The 23,578-nt window shown below is 36.4% G+C and overlaps 1 protein-coding gene across 5 annotated transcripts in view; it reads right to left on the bottom strand.

Moving 5' to 3' along the window:
• The window catches only part of PDE1A (phosphodiesterase 1A), a 316,130-nt gene extending 293,076 nt beyond the window's left edge, over positions 1-23,054 (bottom strand). The window contains exons 1-2 of one of the 5 annotated variants that reach the window (XM_033112655.1): positions 22,948-23,054; positions 20,962-21,072 (exon numbers count right to left, since the gene is read on the bottom strand). In XM_033112655.1, coding sequence (XP_032968546.1) covers positions 20,962-21,062 — 101 coding nt within the window. In that variant the 5' untranslated portion in view covers positions 21,063-21,072; positions 22,948-23,054. Of the gene's footprint in view, positions 1-20,961; positions 21,073-21,297; positions 21,540-21,789; positions 21,885-22,947 lie in introns of those variants that run through there. The other 4 variants (XM_033112654.1, XM_033112656.1, XM_033112653.1 and 1 more) reach the window with 4 other exon arrangements.
• Between the last annotated feature and the right edge of the window lie 524 nt (positions 23,055-23,578).

The following is a 23,578-nucleotide window of genomic DNA, read 5'->3' as shown; positions in this document are numbered from 1 at the left end:
ATAAAGTTTGATTCTCCGAGACATTCTGTGACAAGAGATAGCTACATGCCAAAAAGTCATTAATGCTGCCTTTGTTACTCAGAAACCTAATTGTGTGGGAAATTACACAAACAATTTCCAGGCTCAGAATGAATGTCAAGCAGTGCAACGCCCATGTGTTTGATTATGGTGGCGGCAAATAGGCAAGGGACCAGCAAGCTTTTCAACCACACTTGCTTTATTGTATAGAACATCTACTTTCTTCTAACCTCATCTTAATCACTGCAGCAGCTACAAGAGTCCCAAATAAGAAAACACTGCTGCCAGGAAGTCAAACAGAATAAAACCCTAATAGCCAAAACATTCTTTGCCATACATAAAAGACCCCCTACAAACTCAATCAGCAAGAGCACTTTTGGGACTATCTTTTGAAATGCATTTTATACCAGTATTTGAACAAATTCCAGATAATGGCACTTCAGCAGTTATGTAATCAGAGAATAATGACCCTCAATTTGGTGATTTTGTTAAATCCTTGAGAAATGTACATTTAAAAAAATCAATTGAAAAGGGTTTCAGAGGAACAAACAAAATCATTTACTGAGTTGTCAATGAGTCATGTATTATCATTTGAAGAAAGCTGAATGGTCTTTACTGGGCTATCTCCTAAGCTAAGGTAAACTTTTATCACCTATCTAAAAGCGTTAACACTGTCAATTTTGTAGTAATGGCTTTACAAGGTTATTTGGATTCTATATGAAATTAAAACATGTCAATTATACCATTATCGTATTTTAGATATTCATTCCATTTGGACAACAAATTTTCATGTGATTTTTATATTCTTTTATTTTAAATATTTATATTATATTTTATTTTTTCTATTATTTTATATTTTTTTTAAGAAAGCAGTAGAAAGAACGACACTGGAAGTCACAAAAACTAGGATCCTGTTGTAACTCAGTCACAAACCAGCTATATTACTGTAATAGATGTTTTAAATTGACTCATTCTATTTGGAGAGTTTTGAAAGTTAAAATCTGCATTCCCAAGTTTTATTAATGCGTTGTATTTAATGCACTGCATGCATTAAAAGTAATAGAGTGCTACAAATAAGAATCAATTAAAATAAGAATGAGGTCAGGTCTTGGGAAGTATTGAAGAGGTTGAAAAAGAGATGTTAAAGTTTTTGAGAGCAGAGGGAATGGAAATGTAAGAGAATTTGGGCTTAATCCAGAAAGAGCAACATAAAAATCACAGAAAGAATGAAGAAAAAGAAGAAAATTATCAAATTAAAAAACTGGAGAAATTTTCCTAAAACTGACGGGTGTGCATTTCTAGATTTAAAGATATCCAAGCAACTTCCCAGTACAAAATTCTCACATCCATGTTAATGTCATGAAATTTCAGAAGAAAAAGGAATAAGAAATTCCTGGCTCATGGGGATTGGGGAAGAACATCACATAAAAAGATCAGGGCTAAATGGCATCAAACTTCCTGGTAGCAATTCTAAAAGTTAAAATACAATAAAGCAATACTTTCAAAATTCTGAGAAAAAAAATTATGTTAACTTATTATTTCAGAGCCAATCCAAATATATAAAAATAGAAATATATTTCATATATGAATGCACTTTAAGAAGATGTATTTCTCAAGTGTGCTGTTTCAGGAAGATATTGATTGGACACGCTCATCCTATAAGTGAGAGTAAACCAAGGAAAAATGGGAAACAGACACAACTCATGAGAGTGGTGAAGGAATTGTCCAGAATGAGAACAAAGGGCAGTGCTAAAGGATAGCTGTGCCTCAGGCTTGGAGTACCACTATTTGGTGCTATTATGGTCCTAGTACTGTCTTATGGTACTATTTTATTACTTTAATAAATTTAGAATTAATTTTTGAAAGTAAAAGTATAATACAATGTACAGGATTAGTACCAAGGAAGCCAAAGCCTCGAAGAATACTTTCTCCAAGGAAAAGAGTGGGAGAGAAAAAGCACATGATGTGGTTGGAAACGTAGGGAATATGTTAAAGGGAGTTTTACAATTCTTTTTGCGAATTTGGAAAGAATTAGTCATAGGTATACAGTAATCAAGGCCAACAAACTAACAATTAAAATGAGATATTTACTAATTCCAGGAAAAACAAGGGGGTTGTACTCCATAGGAAACATAATCATATTTCATTTCTTGGCTCAGAAGTAAAGACAATTCAGACACAATACTATAAATACCAGATACTGATTCATTGGAATGGTAACAGACCCACCTTGGAAGAAGGAAGGGAGCGTAAATCAAGAGGGGCATAGTTAGAGCTTGTTCTAAGACCACTAACTGTTCAGCTAATACTATATGAAGTCCATAGACATGCTTAAAATAGATAAATCAAGAAACAACTACACAAAAATTAATATTTTAAAATATGGATGATTTACAGGAAGAAATAATTCAAAGATGAACGTTGATGTATCAGGAAGCAGACCCAGGTAATGTCAAGGGGTGAGGAAGAACACTCCTGTTTTCATTGTCTAATGGTACTATTTTGTTCCTTTAAAATTAGAATTAATTTTTGAAAGTAAAACTGTAATCCAACGTGCAGGATTAGTACCAAGGAAGCCAAATTCCTATTTTTTTAAAGACCCAGTCAACGGGTATGACTGGCAGCTGCAGACACTCAAGTTCAGTGTTGACGGCAGAATAAACAGGAGTCGTGCCATCTCAGATTATATTCATGTCAGTTCTTAAAAAGAGGCAAATCAGGAGAGAAGATTGCTGGGAGCTGAGAAGGAAGTTCAATCTACCAACCGTAAAATGCACAGCATTATGTGCCGTAACATCCCACCAAGGATCCAAGAATTTCAAGAATGATTTGGGGTTAATTTTCAAAACCCCGTGGCCCTCTCGTGGTTATTGATTGTTTTTTAATCCCCAAATATATGGTGATGGAAGGAGAACTGACTCTGGGTGGTGAACACACAATGTAATTTATAGATGATGTGATACACAATTGTACACCTGAAATCTATGTAAGTTTACTAACAATTGTCACCCCAATAAATTTAAAAATAAATAAATAAATAATTTAAAAAAAAAAAAAATGATTTTGGGGTAAGCAACCTGATACCAACTCCAAGTAAGATCAGCCCTGCAATGCCAAATAGGAAATTCAGCAAACATTTCAGAAGAGTCATTTTTTAAATATTCACTTAATTCATAAAGAATTATCCCCAAATTAGTTTATTGCAAAAAAAAAGCAGAAGATTCCATTTCCTGGAAAGAATAGATGTAAAAGTAACCTTTAGATTGAAGCTGACTTACTTCTCTTTATGCCTGATCACAATATTATATATAGTGACTGAATGGCAGTTGCAATTACATCAAAGTGCATAATTAAATGGCACTATTTCATGTAACTGTGCAGTTGTCTCCCTGTGTGTGACTGTTTTATTATAAAATTTCAACCAAGGCAAACTCCACTCCACTCTTGATATTAAAATCATCAAAGAAAGGGACAATTAATTGCTTGTTGGCATGTGCGGAGTTACAAAAAGGTTTGGCTCTCAAGAGGGAACTTAAATTCTGAATTATTTAGGTCAACTAAAGCTACTATGAAAGCAAGCGGACGAACAACCCTTATAGAGTGAAACAATCTCCATACCTGTGAGGTTAAAACCACATTTTACAGCAGCCCTTCGCTGCACGCTGAGCCATTTGCTATTTAAAGTTGCTATTAATGCGTACTTTAAAATTTGCCATCAACACTTAGCAGTAAAACTTCAGTTACTGAAGAAAGGTGAAGGGAAAACCCTACTATGTGTTTTCATAATACTGTGAAAGGTTCGAATGCAAAAGGGAATTACATTTCTTTAAACAAGCACAGCCTCATTCATTTCTGGAGACAATCTGTATTGTTGTATAGGCAACACTTAAAAAGCTGTTGTCAAGGAAAAACATCCTAAAATTAGATCTGCCAGCTTTGTTTTCTTTGCAGGAATGGCCACACTCTTAACAGCCTCTTCTGTTTTGAAGAGAAAGCCTAGTAATGAAATGCAAAGGAGCTTGCAGGGACCTTCTACAAAGAGGAAGAGAATAAAATTACCTACCATATATTGATTTCACAGATTGTTTTTCTTGTATAAGCTTGTCTACACTTGTGTTTATTGTATAATTTTGTGTCTTTGAGAACAAAAAGTCACTGATCCTAGCACTGCATTCCAGAAATTCATATCCCTTTTTCTACCGCCAATCTGCGCACATTATCTACTTTTTCACTGTCCAGGATTAACCCCATATTCTCATCTCTCCCCTTACCTTAAACCTTCAAAAGACCCTCAACCCCATTTACCCTTCATCCATCACACTTATACTCTCTGGCAAAATATGAACTCTGTGCATCCAGTTCTGCATCTGCTCTGAGACTTCCTAGAAGCAGCTGAACTGACAGTAGCAGGGGGAAAAAAAAGCACACAGGGATGCAGACTGATCTCACTTTAAATACGTGATCGCAAGTGGATGCTCAGCACTGCCCGCCAATCACATGCATTTCCTTAGTCACACTCCTTCTCTCGGAGGTGACTGTTTCACACCTTCTCCTCAAATCTCCACTCTCTTTACCCACTCCTCACTCTCCGCAAATAGCCTCTTATTTTATTTCACTGAGAAAAAGAAAGTAACCAGAAGGGACCATCATCAAGTTTTCACCTACCTACTTGCAAATGTTCCCAAACATTCTGCTTCCTTCCTGTTACCAAGGATGAGCCACCCCTGCTCCCAGATCCAATCTCTGCACTGAAGCAGTCTTTATCTCTCAGCTACTCAAGGGGCTAGAAATACCTCTCCCTCTCCCTCTCCCTCTCCCTCTCCCTCTCTCTCTCTCACTCTCTCTCCCCTTCCTCTCTCCCTCTCTCCCTCTCTCTCTCCATTGATTTTTCACTCCTTACAGAATCATTCCCATCAGAATTCCCATCAGTAATATCTCCCACATTTAACAAATGCCTTTACTCTCAAACACCCCTCTAGCTATCACCCTATCTCTATGATCTCCTTTACAGAAAATTCTTCAAAGTGTTAGCTGTACCCACTGCCCCCACTTCTTTATATCCAGTCCTTTCTTCTACCCACTCCTATGAGGATTTTAGTTCCACCACTTCATTGAGAGGTCTTCCAAAGACAGCCAAGGACCTCCACAATACAAAAACCAATGGTTAATGCACAATCCCTGTTACATGACCTCTCAGCAACATCTGACACTTGACATTTGACATTCTGGAAAAGTAGTCTTCCCTTGGCTTCCAAGAGGCCATAGCACACTGGCCTGTCCTCAGACACCTTTACTGTTTTCTCCTCCTCCCAACCTCGACATGTTAGAGCACCTGAGGGCTCAGCCCTCGATTCCCTTCTCATTTATATCAATTTTAACTCTCTAGACGATCTCATCTAGTCCCAGAATTTTAAACATATCTATATATAGATCCATATATAAACTGCCAAGTTTATACCTTCAGTTCTGACATTTCATCTGTCCAGCTGTCTGTCTATTTGTAAGGCCACTTAAATGTCCAATAGGCATCTCAAAATTCAGGGATACAAAAGAGCCTTTTATCTTCACTATCATTTTCCCCATTTCAGGAAATGGTACAGATTAATAATCCCTTATTCACAACTATGAAAATCCTAATAATTCTAAAAACTAAACATTTTCGTTTAGCAGCAAAACCTATCATGAGCTAGTAAGTGGTCATTTATTGTCTTTACTTAAGTGAATACTCACAGGTTTGTTACAGAAATATGCATGAGAACTACCTAAAACCTCACTAGAAATATTTAGTGTTGTAATAGGCACCTTACTGCCTTTATAAAACCTGGTAAGTTATGAATTCAGGTCACATGTGAGCCCAAGGGTTTCAATGAGACGTATGCCCAATTGTTCAGGAGAACACACACACACACACACACACACACACACACCACAAATTAATAAATAAATAAATAAAGGCATTATGATTTCATCAGTGAGTCATATCAGCTCTAATGTTAAATATGTCCTAAATCTGAATACTTATCTCCATAGGTATGACTGTTGCCAAAGCTATCAAATCTTCACCTGGGCAACTACTATGGCTTCCTATTTCTAATCTTATCCTTACTGCTTCCTCCCTCTTCAGTATTAGCTTTTACAAATGACCAGAGAAGTCTTTTTTTTTTTTAAGTTCATTTGATACAGCTATAAATTGCAAAATGATTACCTTAGTGGTATTAGCTTTCACTTCTTCCACTTCCATCCTGTCACAGAACTGTTTTTTTTTTGTTTGTTTGTTTTTGGTTTTTTTTGGGGGGTGGGTGAGAACACTTGAGATCTACTCTCTTAGCAACATTCAAATATAGGAAAGAGTATCGTTGGTTATCATCACCATGCTGTACATTAGATCCCAAACTTGTTCATCTTATAACTGGAAGTTCGTACCCTTTGACCAATTTCTCTCATTTCCCCCACCCTGCAGTTCAGAGAGATTTTCTTAAAACATAAGTCAGCTCCTCCACTTTGCTGCTCCAAAGCTCCAAAGGCTTCCCACCAGCCTGGGGATAAAAATCCTAATCTTTTATCATGGCCGGTTGGGTCTTAGGTGATCTGACTTTTCTGCCTTTCTCTCCACACTCAATTCTACTCTTTCCTCTCACCAACCGTGCTCCATCTTCCTGGTCTTGTTTTCCGTCAGACACACTCCCAGGCCTCAGAGGTTGTGCCCCTGCTTTCTTGTGTACTTCAAGCTTTGGTGTAGCTCTCTCCTCACTTCATTTAGGTCCCTCTCCACAAGTCACTGTCACAGAAAGCCCTTCCCTGACTACTCTTCTAAAATAGCCACTCAGGAATCTCCTAGTCACTTTGTCACCCTACCCTGTTAGTTTTTATATAAATTACATTGCAAATGTACCATCCATCCTCAACACCCAACTGTGACTCCATGAAGGTAGGGATCCTGACTACACTATTTATTGTTGTATCCCTGGTGCCTAGAATGCTTCTGGAGTATTCTACGTGCCCAGGGCCAAATATTCAGCGAATGGACAAATACATGAAATTGTATGAACAAGTCAACTGAATTGGCTTAATTAAATAAGATTAGTCCTACTTTCCAAAGTACCTCAACGCTTTTTACAAGTGTCAGTATAGTTCTGATGAACTTAAAATATAACTTTATTTCTGAGTGACTCTCTTAAAATAATTCTAATCAGTAACTAAGATTACCATAGTTTGACTCACACAGTGCAAATGAGTGTTTGCTTTTATACTCATAAGACATACATAACAAAACAATCTGAATTTATTAAGGAGAGTATTTGTCTTTGCTCCCTATTACTGAAATTAAATGCTTCCTTTTCCTAGGAAACTTAATAGAAGAATAAAGGTAAACATGAAATAATAATATTTGATTGTTTTTTTATTTAGAAAACTAAAACAATTTATGGGAAGGAATGAAAAAATCTGTCATAATGCCTTACATAGAGGGAAAGTATATATAATAAAGTTATTTGGGGACTAATGCCAGGGATATTTTAATCCTTTAAACTGGATACTAATATTTTGATTGTGAAAAATTTTTGGAACATTCTCAGCATTAAACATATGTGATCGCTCCTTATCCGTGAATCTATTATGGATAGACGGCTTATCTCTTAGTGGGAGGCATTTTTGATGCACATTTTGCAAATATTTCTCCCTAACTGAAACATGATTCGCATGACAGGATGAAGTCAGAAAACAAGAATATTAAATGACAGCTTGAAAATGATGATTTTTGTTCAAGGCTCATCACACACTTTGGACTTGAATGTCTGGTAAAAATAAAACTCAAAAGCTTAAAATTGCTCAATCACATTGTGAAATTTCAACTCTACCTTGCTTTGTAAGTTTCTCTCTGAGGCTATGCACAAAAAGGATTAGTCTTCGGCTCAGTAGTGAACCAGTAACTAGCCTGGAAGCTAATGTATTTAGTCTGATAACCTCCAAGTTGGGTCAGCTTATCTCCTTCTGTCTGACTCATTACAGTTTGGGAACGTAGGCAGGCAATTAACTCTCACCAGATACATAGCCGTCTTCACTCACCAAGAATTCCCTGGGCTACAAGGCCAGAACATTTTCTAATCACTGAAAGATATTCTCACCATAATATTAACTATTCAACTACATAATGAAACAGAAATTTGAGTTTTCCTAGGACGTGAGTGGTATAGAACTTCAGAAATTAGAATCTTGGAGTAGCAAGTTCAGTCACTCTGTCAATGTTTGCATCTCCTCTGCCTGCGCCCCATCATATAGCTATCTGGGGTCAACTTTTATCTTAATCTCATATTTGGCAGAGGAAATGGGCAAACACAAACACACTGTCTTACATTCCGTTGTGCCACAAAAGTAATTTACAATCTGAGCTGCCATGTGCGGATGCTCATTTTGTGCCAGACACGGGGCCTGCGCACTTTCATTGCATTATTTTTGTCCCTCACAACAATCCTCTGAGATTCTAAGTTCCTACTATAAAGTTTGTCTTTTGTTTTTTGGGGTTTTTGTTGTTGTTGTTTTGTTTTGGGGGTTTGTTTTTGTTTTTATTTTGGTTTTGTTTTTGTCTGTGATATAGTCGCATCCCCAATAATCTCTGCTGGTCAAGGTCTGATACCTTACTCTCTTCCTTTATCCAGAAGCAGATTAAATATCTTCCATAAAACTTTCTTCACCTTCCAGGCTGAATTAATGCTGCTGCTGAAAAACTGGCTTTACTAGCTATACCAGTCAAATGTAAAGTGGTTGTATGATGCAGGTTTACTGGCTTTTGCTTTTTAACTGGTTTGTGTTATAGTGAAATATTTTTAAGTTCTTACTTCAGGCAATGTACTGTACTAGGCAATGAGGATATATTAATAAGCAAATGGATTCTACCCCTTCCCTCGTTACCTCAAAAGGAGGAAGAAGGATTACTGAGAAGGCAGAACAATTAAATGGACAACAAAAATAAATACATGAAATAACAATTACAGTCCTTAGAAGAGTCACCTAATGTAGTCTCAGATAATCATGACTGTTTTTTCTCTAACTCTAATGATATTCTGACTAGGCTCTGACTTCCCCACCTGGTCTTTCAGAAATTCAACTTTAACATGGTTAGGATCCCAAAGATACTTCCTCTTTACCCGCATATATGTAATTCTAATTCAAAATCTTTTCTCCATAAATCCTTTTTCCTGTTCTCCTGAAAGAAGATTTTGCCAGATACTTTCCTCTTCACCAATAAGACTTACAGTTTACAAAAATTAAAGACTTCTGTTTTACAGAATTTATAGCTGTTACTCTACCTTTAAAACCAGAGGAATCAACTCAGATTTAATTCACAGAAAAATTGGTAAAGATTAGTAATAGCAAAACTAATGGTATTTGTCAGTTTTTAATTGACAACTGTTTTACATAAAGCATAAATTAAGAAGACAAAGCAATGTACAGCTCCAAAAATACTTGGAAAGGATGTTTATTTTATATAATCAGACCAATTGCTTATAGAACACAGAGGGAAGAGAAAAAAAAAAAGAATTGATCAGATTGCTTTCTTATCAACTCTACAGAGTAAGAAAACGTGATAAAAGAAAATTTCTACAAAATTTTTAAATTAAGCTCATAAAAAAATTATAATATCATTTTATGATGTCTGCTTATGCATTATCTGCTCACAAAATAAAAGTAACCAAATAAGAAACCATTTAACAGATGTAACTTTCTCAGATGAACTCCCTAAAAATTAGGTAAGCCTAACCAATGTAGCTAAGATACCCAGAATCAGCTCTTGGCTGCTAAATTATTCATATGCTACTTATCTGATTTCCACAATTTCCACTCTCCCCACTACTCTGATTCCTTCCCTCTCCTCTTTTTTTCCTATCATTTACTTCTTTGACCCAAACAAAAATTAGCAAATGTTTTAGAGTTTATGAATGTAATAACTGAGGTCAGTCTTTTCGTTATCCTCTCCTACATCTGGAAAGACATTCTTATACTAAAGTGATTCAGACAATAGAAGAAATATATAGGTGGGGAGGAACTAGATGTACAATCACTTTCTTCTTTTTCTTTGTGGTTTTAAAGAAGAGGCCTCAAAGAGTGAGCACTGGGCCTTCCCATGCCCTGCATGACCTGTTGTCAGGGCAACAGGATGTGTAGAGAGCCCTGGCCTTCCCAGTGCCTGTTGCCAGGGTAACAGGATATGAACCATCTTCTCTTATGCAGTTTGTCTCCCTTATCCTATGTTTCCCTTCTATTTGGTGGGAAATAGAGCAACACAACTTCCATACACAGGCCACTGACAGAGCATGTATTAGATAAAATATTTTAGTGGGTACGTGCCATTAATATTGTTGCAGGTGGAAATGTGGAGGAGACTTTTATTGGACTGACTTTCTGAAAATAAGGACCTCAATTTTCATCTCTGAAGTATAGATTAAATTTTGATTGGGCTAAAGAAATAAATGATAGGAGGTGATGAGAGGGAAAGAAGCAGAATGAGAGTAGGAAAATACTATGGAAGTCAGAGGAGAATTATAGGAAAAATTTAAGGGCTAAGAGCTTGATTTGGGGTGTGTATCAGTTGGCTTTTTTTGTGCAACAAACCACCTCAAAATTTAGTAGCCAAAAACAATAAATGTTCATTACTTCCTCCTAGTTTTGAGGATGTTAGATAGTCTAGGATGACCACACTCACATGTGTGGTGGTTGATGCTCTAGATGGTTTAATGAGGCCTCGGCTGATATGGTTTCTATCTACTCCATGTGCTCATCCTCAAGTAGGCTTGACCAGGCTTCTTTCCATGCTGGTATGAGAGTTGGCAAAGAGCCACGAGAGTCAACTCTAATGCACAAGCCCTTTCCAAGCCTTTGCTTGTGTTATATTTGCTGAGATCCTATTGGCCAAAGTAAGTCTCATGGCCAAGCTCAGAGCATGGGAGCTTGGCCATCAGACTTAGTATGGGAGGGATTATTCAAGAGTGGATGCAGGAAGTCATGAACAAATTGGGACATACTGCAACAGTAAACAACAGCATGGAAAATTTCTGGAAAACAGACTGGTCTTTGGAAAACTTGAAATATTAAAGCAGAGATTGCTGGAGGATGAAATATCAAGAGGGTCACATACATAAAGACACTTTTTCATATTGGAACCCATGGGAGGTACTGGAGATTTTGAGAGTCCTAAAAGTTAGAAAGAAGCTCCTTAAACCATCTAATAACCATCTCTAATTGCAGTCTAAGAAAGGATGAGGAAAACACTGTGTCCCTTTAAGCAGTCTGTGGGAAATAAAGCACAATAAACTCCATTTAGATTACTTTCCTAAAATAAACAAAAAGAGAAAACACTCTGCACATTTTATTTCAGAATGAATCTTATTGTATGCTTGAAATCCTTTACAAGAAGAAGAGGCAGCATTGCAAGAATAAAATACATAGTTTTTAATCACTAGAACACCTGCCTTTATCCTTATTAATAAATAAAAACCTTCAGGGACAGACACCCAGATGTTTCTACTGTGCAGAGTTTCCTTTCTCTGTTGTTTGGGAACCAAAGGCCAAATAAATTAGAATAATTTTGCAAGGGTCCAAGTTCTGAAGCAGCAAGAAGGTTTAGGAAAAGTCAACTTCAATTTCAAATAGTAGCTTAATCATTGTTTAAATAAATTAATAAAAGGGGTAATTGTAGTGCATGTCTAGAGAAGGAGAGAAATAAAACTGGAGAGTTTCTGACATCTGAAGCATATGCCAAGTGATAACTCCCCTTGGTATTCTGCTTTGAAGATGCAGAACTAGGAAAACAGATGGCAGGATTATGGAATAATCAAAACAAGAGAATGGTTTTGAATTCCTGAAATGTCAGGTTTTCTAGTGAGTGTTGTATTAAATGGAATAGGTATGGGCCTGGGAATGTGGCCCCCCACTTACTGATGGGGAAATATTGGTCAAGACATCGACTGTCTCGGAGGCTCAGTTTTCTCACCAGAAAAACTGGGGATGATTGTGCTGAAGCACACAAATCAAAGGGGAAATCTTCTAGGAATTATGCAGGACAAACAAATTACTATAAAGTATGATTACTACTATGATCCAATTATGAGGTGATTTAACATAGTTTTAGCTAATCAAAAATGTGATTGATGCCCAAGTTGTTCATTTTTTTTTCTTATCTTGTTCCAAATGCAGTTTATTTTCAACCAAGTCTTAGAAAGCCCGGTTTTAAGTGTACCTGTCAACATACTGGTGTTTTTTCCAATAAGAAATCTATTTTGATTTTCTTCTAAGTTATCAAGGACCTGATTCATGTACAAAATTCCAAGAATCCTTTGACCCTTCACATTTATGCAGGGTTTGAGGCTGACCTCTGTTTTCTTACCTTGTAGACATTATACTTAGAGATTTTATTACTTTTTTATGACTCATAATTTGAATAGCTATAAGTACAAAAATTTTTGCCTACCAGAAATTATCCACATTGAGCATTTTCTGAGCTTAATTTAATAAAAATTTGTTTTTAAACATTTTATAAAATATAAAATAAAATATAATCTCTTTAAACAACTTCAGGAAAGCATAGCTAAAGGAAAAAGGGTCGTAATATTTCATTTATATGCTTCTCTTGATCCATTATTATTTTTATGTCTTTCTTTAATAATAAAGTTACTCAGGCCTAATACTTGCTCAGGCCAGATGTTTGGAATATACTATGATTCTCCCGAGTCTTTAACACTATCAACTGTTCAATTATGTTGATGAACAGTTCCTTTCGTATTTAAAAGACTTATCACACAGTCCCTTGGGATGGGAATCAGAATTGCTCAAATATTTACATTTGATTAGATGATTGAATTGTCAGAATAAAGGACACAATCTAATAACATAATGGTAATTTAGTATTTTTCTAAAATGAATCTGCAAAAGGAAGGACTATGGGACATGACAGTAATTACCTGAAAGGCAACTGCGTTTATGAAACAGACACAGACTGAGATAACCGAAGACCAAATGAATGATTTTCAATCCGGAGTGATTCAGAAAATAAGACTAGCCGTGGGTCATACATGACTATAGGGACCTAAATTTTATCCTAAGACCACCACACGGTGCTGAACTAAAGATGCTGAATCCTTCCAAGCAATTCTTCTATCAGTGAAACTCTCAAGGCGAGCCCACTTCTCTTCCACAGCTTTTTCTCATGCAAATCTGCCTCTTACCCCAAGGAAATACTGGTAAAGCGAAACCTGGGGATCTTGGTGAAACCACTTCCACTTAATTAAAAGAAACTTCTTTTCTCATCCTGACAACTTTCCTCTTTCCATTGATTATAATAAGAAAATTACTTTTAAAAAAAGGAATTCTGCTTTTGCATATTATAGTAGTAATAACAATAACTGCTAGAACTTCTTGAATTCTGGACACTGTTCTAAGCAGTTTACAAGCATTAATTCACTTAATCTTCTCAACACCCATGAGGTGGATAATGATACCATGTCCATTTTATAGGTGAGAAAATTAAGATATCCAAAAAACAATCATCTTGGAGAACATCATGTAGCTGTTAAAAAGCAGACTTGAAATACACAAGGATGAATAAGATTATGGGACTATTAATAATTACAATATTTTGAGAGCTTACTGTGTGCCAGGTAGAGTGTTATATTTCTTACATACATTATTTTATTTAATTTTCACTATCTTGATTTAGGCAATATCCAGATTCCCAGATCCTAATGCTTCCTTCTAAGCTGAGGGACCTTCCATAGGAAAAGCCTTCCAGGACTCTCCTTGCCATTTTTCATGTTCTTTCCCAGAGGAAGTGGCGCTACATTTGATTGGTGACTTGTGGAGAAGGAATTAGACCTGGGAGTGCAAGCTGATATTTTCAGGGGGTGGGAAAGGGATTTTCTGCTTGTGGAAAGCAGTTGCATCTGGTAAGGGCCATGAGGTAAATTTAGGAGGGGAGATTTTATCCCCTGCTGGGAAAGTCTGCAGTTTTGGAGGGTAAGCTCCAGTCAGAGGTATTCTGGCTTATTTAGCTACATACCAAAATCTTATCCTCAATACAAGTTTAGTCATCAATAAAGCTGACATTTTAATCTTTACTAACTGGACTCCAAAACTCTATCCCTCACTTAATCCTGAACTTGGATTAGAGCTGCCATTTATTACCCTCCTTTCACCCCAACTTCCTAACAGGTAGGTATCAATTTTTGTCCATTCAGTTGAAAAGTCACTTTCAAAGATAAATCATTCCTGACTACCCAAAATACCTTCCCCAAGTAACTCCTGATCATAGCACCTGGTGCATTTTCTTCAGGTCACTTCTTACTCCATATTAATTTATTATTTATAATTCACTTTTTTGTTGTTTGTTTCCTCTACTAGAATGTAATCTCTTGTGCTGAAAATAGTGCCTGACATAGCACACAATCAATGGCTATTTGTTGAATGAGTGAATAAATGATAAATGAAATAATTGGATTTTACAAATAAGGAAAGTGAAGTTTAGAAAGTTAATATACATTGCATGATCATTCAACTGAAGGACAGATGGTATTAGAAAACACCTAACTGATTCTAAAGTTCATTTTCTCAATCTCTAAGGTATTTCACCTCAACAATGTCTATTCTATAAACCATAACATAATGTTATGCAAAGACTGAGATTTATATTATAATTATATTTATACACTAGAATAGCTTTTGTGAGGTGATTTTCTCCAAATTAATGTTATGACTAAAGGGCAGTACTTTTAAACTAATTTGCCTGATTAATCCATCAAGACCATCACATACTCAACAATATGAGAACAGAATTGAGATTTATCAACAGATTTTAAGAAAAATTGCATAACATTCTTCTTTGACATTTGAAATGAATCCACTACATTCTCTCGATATCAGCACTTGGTAAGAAAATTGCTCAGACCAGATATTTGTGGGCATGTAAGCCAGGGTCAGATGGAAGACAGTGAGTTATTAAATGCCTAAGAATAAAGAATGTCTACTCCAATTTGCCATAGAGTGACCTAGGCTGGCCCCACCTCCAGGCATTGTATGTATGTATGTATGTATACATGTAGGTAGGTGTGTGTGTGTGTGTGTGTGTGTGCGCGCGTCTGTGAGAGAGAGAGAGAGAGAGAGAGAGAGAGAGAATAGGAATATAGGAGGAACAGTCATGTTGATTAAGCACGGTTTTCTGTTACAGAAGCCATGTATGAGTTTCTTATTGCCGCTGCAACAAATTTACCACAAACTTGGCAGCCTGAAACAACACAAGTGTAATATTTTCAGTTCTTTTGGTCAAAAATTTGATGCTAGTTTCATTGAGCTAAAATCAGATATTGGCAGGGTTGCATTCTTTTTGGAGGTTCTAAAGAGAGAATCTATCTTCTTGGTTCTTCAAGCTTCCAGAGTTCGCCCACAATCCTTACCTCATAGCCTGTTTCCTCCATCTTCAATGTTGGCAAAGACAACTCGAGTTTTTCTCACACCACAGCACTCTGACTTCTGCCTCCCTCTTCCACTTTTAAGAACCCTTGTGAATACACTGGTCCCAGCTGAGTAATCCAGGCAAATCTCTGCATTTTAAGGTCATCCGATTAGCAAACTTAACTGCATCTGCTACCTTAATTTCCCTTTGACATGTAAGGTAACACCTTCACAGGTTCTGGGGATTAGGACGTGGACATGTCTGGGGCGGGGGGGGGGGGGTATGTACAAATAGTCTGCCTACCACAAGGCCCATGGACTAAGGTTTAAGAAGAATTTAGATCCTTTTCTGATGATCTTTCTGGGTAAGTATTCTGAGGACGTCCTCTTTTTTGTTTTTGGAAGCAGATCTGTGTCTAAATCCAAGTTCCACCATATACTGGCTATTTAACCAACTTAGAATATCAACCTCTGGCAATTTTTAGAAAAGTAAATAAGAATACAAATATGTTATATCTGGAAAATTCTGACCACTAGTAGATAATAAACAAACAGTGCTTTCTTCCATCATTTCTACCCTGCGCTAGCTGTGAATCTATCTCCACTCCTCCAACCTGCTTTAGGCCCTATTTTGGCAGCCTAACAGACCTTCTCATTTTGTAGTTAGAGCTATTATAAGATTCAGAATTGCATTCATTCATTGACTGATTAAAAGGTATTTCTTGCACTTTCTCCTGTGTACCAGGTACTGTGCAAGGTGCTAGGGACCCAAAAGCAAACACAATGAACATGCTCTTGCCCTCAGTAGTTTGTGGTTCAGTAGAAAGGTAGATTACTTTATGCAAAGGGAAGTCCAGGTTACTTTATGAGTCAAATATAGGAAACTAACCTAGTATATAGGGTCAGGAAGGATTTCCTTTACAAGAAAAATTTAAGAAGAGATATTTATGATTTGGTAACAGGGTCCTTATCAGCATTTTGAGTAAGACAATTTTTCCTGATAAAGGAATGTCCCAGCTCTGGAGGACATCAGTCATGCCTGGCCAGTCTTGTACAACGAATACAGAAATACCCTCACACATTGCAACAACTAGAACCATCCCCACACATCTCGAAAAGCATCATGAAGAGCAAGAACAACCCTGGGTAAGAGAAGAAAGAGGTGCTTCCATCAGGATGAGAGAATAACATGAGCAAAGGTGGGTGGTAAGCAGCTTTCTTTTGGGCAACCCTGATCCTCAGAGGGAGAGACATGAGAGGAAGCTCCAAAAGTTGGGCAGATCCAAGGAGATGCTGTGAAGAATGCTGAACTTGGAAGGGCATTAAAAGGCTTAAAAGGTTTGAAGCAGAAAAGCAAAAGGATCAGATTTACTTCTAATCTATAAGGTTGCTCCTTCCTAAAGTATGATTCCAGTCTGGGAATATGGTGCTAATAACTCCTGTCGTTTTACCTTTTTGCCACTTTAATTCCAAATATGTATCTCTGCTACATCGTCTTGGTGATGAGGGTTTGGGCTACTTCAGCTGAACAGTACCACACACTGCCCTCTTCAATAACAATAGCTCATTTAAATTAGTTATAGGGTTATTACACAATTCCTCCTTTCTCCTTCACTTTATGCTTCTTAACATTTTATTTTTCCACTACTGAAGATCACGTTTAACACCCATCAAAGAGGGAGGGAAAAAAAGCTTAGGTCTTTCAAATGTTGCATACACAATTCCAGATCTTAATACCTGGACATTTGTCTGAATTGGGAGAGATAAGAGGTATGTGTCTACACCTGTAAAATTAATTATCATTTATTTAGTTTCTAAGTGAAATTCTCACAAAGTCTAGTCTTACATTTATAAAAACTAAAGGAATTGGCAATAAATGCTATGAAGTGATGCGTTTCACATTTTTGTCAATAGTTTATGGTTTTAGCACTTCAAGTTTTCCTCTCTTCCATTGAATAACTGAGTAAGATAATATTGATTTACTTTTTTGCTATAACTCCATGTGGCTTTCACTGGAATTTCTACTTGGTCAGTTTTCTGGAAACGATTGAATTCTTAGAAGAGTGGCACTGATTGAAAAAAGCAGCACCAGGGTTTTAAATAAGTTTCATTTTTTAAAAATCCATAGTTGTGGAGCTCTTTTTACATTTAAAGAAGGAAAAACTGACAGGACCATGGCATCAAAAACTAAGGATTATTTCTGAAATTAACTATAAAAAACTGCACATAAGACAAATATAAAATCTTCACATTGATTTTCCTCATGGGAATCAATAAACTTAACATTCTTTGCAAAGACTAGTGTTAGAAAAATATTCTTAGTATGTAGAAAGCGGTATAAGTCCCAGTCACAGGAAACTTCTGAGCCAAAAATTTCATCATGTGTTGACATGGCAGAAGGTATAACAAGTGGTTTCCAGGTCCTAAACAACTTCTTACTTATGAAAACAAGTTATCGATACGATTCTTTTAAATATAGTTTATGAAGAACGTGATGCATAGTCATTTGGTAATATTACCACCAACATAGATGGTGAGTCATAGTGTAGAATCTAAATTATCATACTGAGTGACAAATTAGTGATAGAAGATGGATTGAAGAAAGATAAAGAAAAAAAGCCGTACCTATAAAAAGAAAATTAATAGAATACAGCATACAAGTCTATATTAGAAATGAGAAAAGGAAACTCTTTCACCTTTCTTCCCAAAAAGAAAGTGATTTCTTGGCATATCACTGAATATGGTGTCCCAATTAAATATTACTCATATATGAAGGAGATTTAAAAGGAGCTTAGTGAAAGAAATCAACAACATAGTAGAGAAGAACTGATATTTTAATTTAGCTTACCAATGATTTTTGCATGTGTTACAAAATTTAAAAATCATTTCTATGGACTCAGAAAAGTGTTCTAAAATGTTGTATGATAATGCCTATAAAATGTTTTCTGTAAATACCTAACTATAGTGGCTTCTGTTTTCCATATTTAGGTATACCTGAATAAACCTTATTTTACTTTAACCTTTGTCTCTACTTTTATCTACCCTCAAAAATGTACATATTGTAAACCCACTTCAAGAAAGAATATCCTGTTGAAAGAAATCAAGGTATTTGTAAAGTTAGATTCAGTAAAAGATCAAAAAATCACTTTCCAAACAAATATTTAAAGGCTTTTTCATTGAGTCTATTTTACCAAACTAAAAAAATTATTACAAAAGTGTTTCATAGCTTTCATAATTACCAAGATGTTAATTGTCAATACTTAAAAGTGGAATTCTAGCACTAGCAATTTTGATAAGCTAAAAATTTTTCTGAATCACTATTACATTTTAAATAGAAAAGACAATTTCAGCAATGAAATAGGGAGTCCCTCATATCACTGCTTTGAGTGCAGACTACACAAAAGACCATAATTATACAATTCGGTTGTCATTAGTCATGCAGATTTTAGATTTAGAGCTTCCTGTTTTGACAATTCCAATCCTAGAATACTAGAAATGTCTTAAGTCAAAGTAAAAGTTAAAGTACCAAAATGCAAATTCCTTCTTTCTTTAATGGGAAAATAATTAGTCATTTCAATGTTTGATAATAATAATAACTTTTAAAAACCTTTATCAGTCATTTTTCCCCTAAATGGTCATTCAGTGGCTCTATGTAGACACATTTAAAAATTTACTTAGTATGTACATATGTTATTATATCCTACATCCATGTTGAATATCAAGTCATGAAATTTTACTGTTGAATCAATCTATCACCTTCTTCTGAAATAAAATGACAGATTGATCTTTGAGATCAATTGATAAAGTGAAAGTCAGATAACTATGCCTTAAAATGTTAGGTAAACACAGTCATTTTTCGATTTTAAGACATATGCATAAGTTCACTACCATAATCCTTCATACATTCAAGTTACTACAGAAAAATACAACAAATACAAACAAAACAAACAAATTAATTAAAATGTCCTGTTTTGCTAAAGAGAAGAGAATCTAAAACAGGTTGTGACATGAAATATAATTTTTCCGGGTACAGATGTTCATTCACTCATTAGGTTAGTACACAAATCATCTGACGGCTGCCAATGTTTAATTTTCATCTATACTAATTAATTTTATAAGTTGTTATTGCTTTTATAGGATTATTTGTTTCCCTAGAGAATCTCATCACCAAAAAAACAGAAATTTCTAAATCTTCAGTGAATCTTGGAAACATATTTCTCTAATTCATTCAAATGATGTAAAGATGGCTTCCTTTTTAAAAGTTAGTCTGTTAAATGTTGTTTGCATTTTTAATGTGCTATTATACTAGTGCACTGTAATGCCAGGAATTACTTCATGTGTAAGAAAATATACAGACAATATTATTTAAATATATAAACATCATTAAATACATTCAAATGGAGGAAGGTAGAAGGCATTTTTACCTCTAAACCAAGTTTGACATAATTTTTCTTTTAAAAAAATCATAGGTATCAAAACTGCAATATTTAATTTATTGATATATTTTTATAAAATAGTATATAAACACCACATTAGAAATATGAATCCTAGAAAATCTCTATTTTGCATGGTATAGGATTTCTTCAGCTACTACCACAGAAAAGTAAATATATTTTCATTTGAAATATGCAAATATGCTAAGCAACTGCCTATAAATATTCATATTCACATTTTTGTCCAAATTTTAAATTATTTTTAAATCATGACAATTAAAATAAAGCATGTAAACATAATGTGCTGGAACACCAAACAGGAATTAGTCGCATACACGGAAAAAAAACTTGCATGTTGTTTAAATAGCAAGGTGAATAGAATTTCAATTAAAGTTTGACTCAGCTACTTACATTTTACACTTGACATAAGCACATCTCTTAACCCACCTTACTAAGGTCTATTTTATCTCATGAGCTATTTTATACTCTCTAAAGAAGTGAATAGTTTCATTTAAAGCCAAAACTCTCCAATAAATTCAGTATGCTGATAGTATTTTTTCCACATATGCATTTTTTCTTAAAGGAATATCTTTCATTATGACATAAAGAGTAACAGCAATGGAGTGTAATTGTTTATCACATTAATCCTCTCCTTGTTCAAAATCTAATCATAGAGAAATAAGTATCAGTAGTAATCTCTCTATTTACCTGAAGAAAGTTTTATTTCTGCAAGTACCTTGGCAAACAGATTTCCTGTTACTTTCCTGCATATCTAAACAACATATACAAAAGTATAAAAGAAGCTATATATTATACTAGTGAAGTGAATTCTTTTTCTCAGAAAGTTGCCTTACATTACATAAAACATACAGGATATATATATATATATATATATATATATATATATATATGCGCAGGTTATTGGCTGAGACTGACATGTTTTATTTTTTAAGAGAAATCTTTCTAAAGAAAACACTAGTCCACAAAGTAAGATAGTACCAACAATTAGACATGATAATGGTCAAATTCTGGGGGAAGAAATAAAAACACAGAACCAAGCAAAGAGCTTACTCACATTCCTTTCAGGCGTTGCCACATTTTTTCAGTGTGTTCTCCTATAAGATACTTAAAAGTGGTGTTTTCCAATTCTTCAATTTCGGTAGCAGTAGAACCCATGATGAGTCTCCTAGGGCAATACAGTTACAGTCAGTTTTAGCAGCTAGAACAAGCATTCCTCAGTCCACTGCAAATCTGTTATACATACAGTAGTATCTCGTATCGATCAAAACGTTGCAGATTTACAAAGCTGAGGACAGCCTCTGCCAGAATTGCTATGGACTCTGACAGGCATATCCACTGCTCACCACATCACCCCCCTCAAGCAGACAGCAGTATAAACAGATCCTCTGACCTCACAGAAACATCCGCACATTTGAGCCTGCTACTGTACTACTGACCAACTGAGCGCTCCAGCTCTCGCCCAAAGCAGCTCATTCCCTACTGTGCTGTGCACTGAAGCACATCAGAATTCCTACAGTTCACCAGATCTATTATGCACAAGAGAAACGTGAATGACTTTAGCGCACCAGAAGAAGCTGAATTCCTCTCTACCAACCGAAGGAGAGCAGGATGTAATAAGAAAACAGATGGCAGGAACCAGCAGCACCACCCTAAGAAAAAAGTGTCTGTTTTAAATGCCAAGGGTTTTTTTTTTTTTTGTCTTAATTGATCTGGAACCAATGAAACCAATAGTTAAAATAATATATCATGCTCTAACCAAAAAATGCAGCAAATAGTAATGACAAAGAGAAAATAACATATAGAGCTATACAGACGACAGAGCTCCACAGGTTGTTATTAAAAGAATATGCACATCAATGATGCTGTAATCATGCTTATTCACCTTCTCCTAGCAACTCCACACAGTAGGTAACTGCCAGTTTAACCACAAGAAAATACAGCAGTGGCACACAGCCTGCTCCGTGAATCCTTTGGGGACTAAAAAATAAATAAAATGAAACTAGTGCATATGCTTGCATGCGCATGTTGAAGAAAAGGGAAAGAGAGAGAGGGTGAGGGTGAGGGAGAGAGGGAGAGAGGGAGAGAGGGAGAGAGGGAGAGAGGGAGAGAGGGAGAGAGGGAGAGAGGGAGAGAGAGAGTGAGAGAGAGTGTGTGTGTGCGGAGAGAGAGAGAAGGGAGAGAGGAAGAGAAACTGATGCTGTGCTGCTTGTGCATTTTGGAAGAAAAATGAGAGAAAGTGGACATAAACGGAATCAGAACTGAGTGATCTGCCAAGCTCCAAACACATGGCGAGCTTTCTTTAAAACAAGCACGGACCTTGAGTATGAGCTCCATAACAGCTATTTCTATCTATCTACAAGCTGCTAAGAAAAATATATTCAAAAGCAATATTTCTTCTTGTTTGTTTGGAAACCCAGATGTAGTTTTATTCCTCTCTGCAAGAAAACTTGTCTGTTAACTTGAGGCTTAATGTAGAGATACTTATAGATAGTAGATAAATAACAATATCTAATCGTTATTGAGTGCTTACTATGTGTCAGACACTGTTCCCAGTACCTAATAGTATTTTTTTAATTCTTAAAAAAAGTACACAAAGTAATAGTCCCGTTTAACAGTGGAGGAAACTGAGAAACAGACACATTCCCCAGATTTAAAGCCAGTCCTTTTAGATAGGCACTATCAGTTAACTGGGGAGTAGTGTTTAAGTATAAAGTTACTATGCTATCTAGTAGTAAGTCATCATCTGTATATATATGTATATACATATATATGGCATCTTTGCAAAATATTGTACAAAACGTCTTCTGATTTACAAATTAGAAGAGGTTAGCTTTTCCGTGCTACACAGAGAAGGGCCCACAGCCTTTTGTTCTGGGTTCCTGTTGCAACTTAAAGGGAAACTTTCACAATGTCCAAAACCCTTGAGGTCCTGCAAATAAAGGAGCAGGATATCCTCAACTCTTTGTAGCAGAAACCCTCTTAGGTGGCACCAACCTTGACTTCCAAATGGAACAATCATCTACAAAAGTGATGGCATTACCTTGTAAATCAGAAGAGAACTTGGGAGAATCTTCTGCTGGCAGCTCACGCCACTGTAAACCCAGCTGATGCCAGCGTCATGTCTTCCAGGAGGACCGGCCGCGAGCTGTGCTGAAGTTTGCTGCTGCCTCTTCACTCCAGGAACCCCCTCTAACCTGGTCCAGGCAGCGTTCTGGGAGCCACGACTTCCGGTCGTTACTGAACCAGGCCTGACCACCAGCCTCTCCCAGAGGCGGCCTGTTAACCCACCGGCTACCACTGTGTGTAACACAGACTCTCCTCTGTGCTCCGTGGCATTGCCCCGCCACAACAACAAGGGAGCTCGCTCTGTGTGTGATGGGGTAGACGCTGGCTGGGGAAGTTCTGCGCGTGCGTAGCACCAGCTCCCGTGAGCACCTGAGGGAGGTCACACCTGATCTCTATTTCCACAGAGATCCGGAAGAGACTGAAAAGGAATAGGCCGCTGCTGAGATGGCTGTGATCAGGGGGAATTTCAAGGTGAACGGACTCTTCCAGCTCCGAATTGACTGCTACTCAGCCCAAGCTCACAGGCCGGTCTGAAGGCACAGGTGCGTCTGTGCCTATTCAGCAGTTTCCTACTGAAAAGGGAGAGCTCAGCTGCCACTGCTCAG

The sequence above is a fragment of the Rhinolophus ferrumequinum genome, chromosome 8, assembly GCF_004115265.2.
Source record: "Rhinolophus ferrumequinum isolate MPI-CBG mRhiFer1 chromosome 8, mRhiFer1_v1.p, whole genome shotgun sequence".
Classification (NCBI taxonomy): domain Eukaryota; kingdom Metazoa; phylum Chordata; class Mammalia; order Chiroptera; family Rhinolophidae; genus Rhinolophus; species Rhinolophus ferrumequinum.
The sequence above is the reverse complement of the archived record's forward strand: the minus strand, read 5'-3'. Positions and strand labels throughout refer to the sequence as shown.